General features: G+C 36.9%; 1 protein-coding gene across 1 annotated transcript; it reads left to right on the forward strand.

The window, feature by feature from the left end:
- The first annotated feature begins 314 nt into the window (after nt 1–314).
- LOC114371999 (probable WRKY transcription factor 21) lies at nt 315–3100 on the forward strand. The gene is made up of 3 exons (XM_028329360.1): nt 315–1734; nt 1821–1946; nt 2630–3100. The coding sequence occupies exons 1-3, from the start codon at nt 827–829 to the stop codon at nt 2772–2774; spliced, it is 1179 nt and encodes a 392-aa protein (XP_028185161.1). The 5' UTR covers nt 315–826; the 3' UTR covers nt 2775–3100.
- Nucleotides 3101–4112: the final 1012 nt, after the last annotated feature.

The raw sequence follows: 4112 nt of genomic DNA on the forward strand, positions 1-4112 counted from the left end.
GCACAAGGTAATAAGTCCAAAATTCGAAAGAAAAAAAAATCTGAAACTGAAACACAGCGAGGAATTGAAATAAATATTGAATAGATAAACGAAAGAAAGTAGTAGAAGTAAAAGTGAAGCTGAAATGGGTAGGTCTAAGAAAATACATTAATTAAAGCTGAAATAAGGGATGAAAAAGAATAACAAAGGTCTTCGTGTGGGACCCACCTTCAAATCTGTGACAGAGACAGCAGTTTCATTACTCTGCTCCTCCTCTTCCTTTGTGCATTTTGCTTATTTAAACTAACTCCTCCTCTTTCTTCTTCTTCTTCTCTCTCTCGCAAGAGCTACAAACAAAATATAATAATAGTATTTTTTTTTCTTCTCTTCCTGCTTAGGACTTTAATTAATTATATAATATGTATATAGTCTAAAGTTGGAAGCTTTGTATTCTTGTGTATGATGGTTGTGTTGTGTGAGTTCTCAAGGGAAGCAAAGTCCTCTCTTTCACACCTTTCAGTCTCAAAACCGTGGGAAGAAGAATCTAGGGTTTAACAGCACCACCCCGAGTCCATCAAGGTCTGTGCTTTGATGCTTTTTTCTTCTTCTTTTTCACTGGGAAATTCGGTCGTTTTTTTTTCTGAAGGAGGTTTTGCTGCAACTTGTGAGGCACCCTCAGTTTGTTCTGATTCCAAGGTTGTTCCTTGTTGCCAAAAAACATGCCTTTTTTTCTTCATGATTTAAAATTTTGAGACTTTAACCTGAAATCCTGTTTTTATGGCTCCTTGTCTGGTGAAAAAATGGGATTTTTTTCATCTGGGTCGTTTTATCTGCCACATAAGGCTGAATGTCTCGTATGTTTGTGGATAAGTGGGGTGGTTTTTTAGTATTCTGGTGTTCCTTGGTTTGGTTTCTTTTTTCTTCCCTTTTTTTTATAAATTTTTTAGAGGCTAACATGGAGGAGGTTGAGCAAGCTAATAGAGTAGCTGTTGAAAGCTGCCATAGGGTTCTGAGTTTGTTGTCTCAACCAAGGGATCAGGTTCAGCATAGGAATTTAATGGTGGAAACCGGTGAAACTGTGGTGAGGTTCAAGAAGGTTGTTTCCATGCTTCACAATGGTTTGGGTCATGCAAGAGTGAGGAAACTTAAAAACCCTCAAATCCCCTCTTCCCACCAAAGCATCTTCTTAGACAACCCCAATTGCAAAACCTTAACCAACAACAACAACAACAACCATCACTCAAAAAAAAATCTATACTTTCCCCAAACCAGCTACCCTGACAATTCAGTTCAGGAACATGGTTCAACCATTAAGAATTCTCTCTCTCTTGGACAACCCTCTTTGGAATTGAGCTCCAATGGGAAAAGTCCTCTTCACCTCACACAGCAGGGTTCATCAAATCACTATCACTTCTTTCAGCAGCAGCAACAGCAAAGGTTGTTGCAGCAGCAGCAGCAACAACAACAAATCAAGCATCAAGCTGAAATGTTGTTCCGAAGGAACAATAGTGGCATAAACCTGAATTTTGACAGCACTAGCTGCACACCAACAATGTCATCCACTAAGTCTTTTATTTCTTCCTTGAGCATAGATGGAAGTGTGGCTAACTTGGATGGAAGTGCCTTCCATTTAATAGGAGCTCCACACTCTTCTGATCAGAATTCGCAACAGCCTAAGAGAAAATGTTCTGCCAGAGGCGATGAGGGAAGCTTGAAATGTGGGAGCAGTGCTAGATGTCATTGCTCTAAGAAGAGGTAAATTTGCATTAATTTCTGTTACTTAAAAAGGTTTTTATTAGTCCTTCTAATGTGTCACTAATAATTCTGTGTGTTCTCCACAGGAAACATAGAGTGAAGAGGGCAATTAAGGTGCCTGCTATCAGCAACAAACTTGCAGATATCCCTCCTGATGATTATTCGTGGAGGAAGTATGGACAGAAGCCAATCAAGGGCTCTCCTCACCCTAGGTATGTTCTAGCTCTACTTTCATAGATTTGATTGATGCAAGGGACACCACATGATTATAATTGTGCTATATTGACTTTGTAAAGCTTCTGAACTATTTTGTTATTTCTGACTATTATGCTGTTTGGTGTGCATTTATGATTCTGTCTTTCTTCTTATAACATTGAACTTAAGTGCACACAAGGAAGGTATACTAATACTAGAGCCTGTAGAGCATTTTTATTTTGGTATTCTTTAATTTTGGGCGTGTGAATATTTCACTACTATTTCGATCGGATTCCTCTGTCTGTAAGTAATTTGTTCTTACTTGTATTCTGGTTGACGAGAACATCATAGACTCGGGATGATTGAAATTGTCCTTGAATTTTCATATGTGATGTCTGCAACTATCTTAATTCTCAACATTTTCTAGTACAAATCTTGCATCCACAGTTCTAAGTAGTACCTTGATATAGATTAACTACAAAACTTTTTTCATTCATGGCTCTTCTATTATGTGTCTTGAAAACATGTTTGAGAAGTTATTCTTGCATTTGGTAGTCTTGGCATAAACACCTTCCTATAGATAACTGTAAGGTTCATGCTCTACTATTTGCACCATATTGTTAATCAGGTGAAAGGTGAAGGTAAACCACATGTTTTGTGTTTGAGGAAAGTAATCTTATTTCCTTCTTTTTATTTTCAGGGGATATTACAAGTGCAGCAGCATGAGAGGGTGTCCTGCAAGGAAGCATGTTGAGAGGTGCTTGGAAGAGCCTACCATGCTAATTGTCACCTATGAAGGTGAACATAACCACCCCAAGTTACCAACACAATCTGCAAATGCATGAAACTATGTGGAGAGCTTAACCAGATCAAGCCAATCATTCAATTCGTCAAATCCTCTATGTGATTGGCTTGAGATGCTGCTGTACATATTTTTAGTGATGCAAACAAGCAGGGATGGATAATATTGTTGGCGCAGATTTTGTCTTTTGGATAGTTTGGCTATCCAGCCGTTTTATTTAGAGGGTGAGGATGAGGATCACTGATTAAATGAACAAAGTCTGTAAAATTAGCTAGTTTCAATTCCTAAGAACTATTTAATCTTTCTTAAGCCTGTTATAAACATCTCAAGGTTTTCTAAATGAATGAAAATGCCTTTGAAAAATGGTAACATCCTTCTTAAAATTTGAGTTTATCCTCACATTTACTTACTATTTTGGTTGAGATTTTCAAAACACATTTTTCATTTTAAGGACTCGGCATCTCAAACATGAAGTTTTCATGTTTGCAGGTTTGAATATTTATGGATGAAGTTTGCAGGATTGAATATTTATGGATGGTTCCATAATGAGTGCCTCAATAGCAATTATTAGGATAAGGTGATAAGTGATACTTTTGTATGTTACAACAGCCTGGGCCAATTCAAGGAAAAAACATGGTATGGCACCTGCTAGTGATAATGGATGGCAACAAAGTTTGGTAACTACCGATATTCCTTTTCATCTACTACTTCGTAGGTTGAAGCTGTTTTAGGACCATCAAGTCCCTCGATGGAACATGGATGTCGTGTAATAATTTCAAAGTTGGACTTTTTTTTAACAGGGTGAAATGAATGGCACACCCTCTCCTTGATTTGCACTATCTACATGCAAAGTTTCATTCGGTTTGTTACTTCTCCTAATAGAAAGTGTATCTTGGCTTATGGAAGTTTCTCAGCAGAGCATGTGAGTTGTGAGGGGGGACCAATATGGGCATTCATGCTCGATCATTGTTTTCTCGGGTCCAATACCAACTGTGTTATCAACGTTATTAGAGAATAAATTCCATCTTTTGCCTTCAGTGCCCATGAACCATTGGCATTTTATAATCAATTACTGCTTCCAATATTATAAAAACAAAAATTAAGGGACGGGGAAAATATACTTGGATTATTGGCTACATTTTAGTATTAAGTGATTAGGATCAAGTATCAAATAGTTTAGTCTCTTGTAAATGATCTATAATTGGAAAAGGGGTGTTACTAAACATTCTAGACATATATACTAAAAACTTCAGTTATTGTGTAAAAGACTCAATCGTGATAATTGTAACAAGTACAACTTTGTGTTATTTTTCAATTATTAGAATTGAAATTTCATCTTAGTAACTTATGTGATCACCATTGAGTGTGAGATTTAGTTTTT

Source organism: Glycine soja, chromosome 10 (assembly GCF_004193775.1).
Source record: "Glycine soja cultivar W05 chromosome 10, ASM419377v2, whole genome shotgun sequence".
NCBI lineage: Eukaryota > Viridiplantae > Streptophyta > Magnoliopsida > Fabales > Fabaceae > Glycine > Glycine soja.

Excerpts from the sequence above, each read along its gene's own strand:
- LOC114371999 (XM_028329360.1), top strand. The coding sequence starts at position 827 with ATGTCTCGTATGTTTGTGGATAAGTGGGGTGGTTTTTTAGTATTCTGG. Across the intron at positions 1,735-1,820 it reads TGTCATTGCTCTAAGAAGAG|GAAACATAGAGTGAAGAGGG; the intron begins GTAAATTTGCAT and ends TGTTCTCCACAG. Across the intron at positions 1,947-2,629 it reads AAGGGCTCTCCTCACCCTAG|GGGATATTACAAGTGCAGCA; the intron begins GTATGTTCTAGC and ends TTTTATTTTCAG.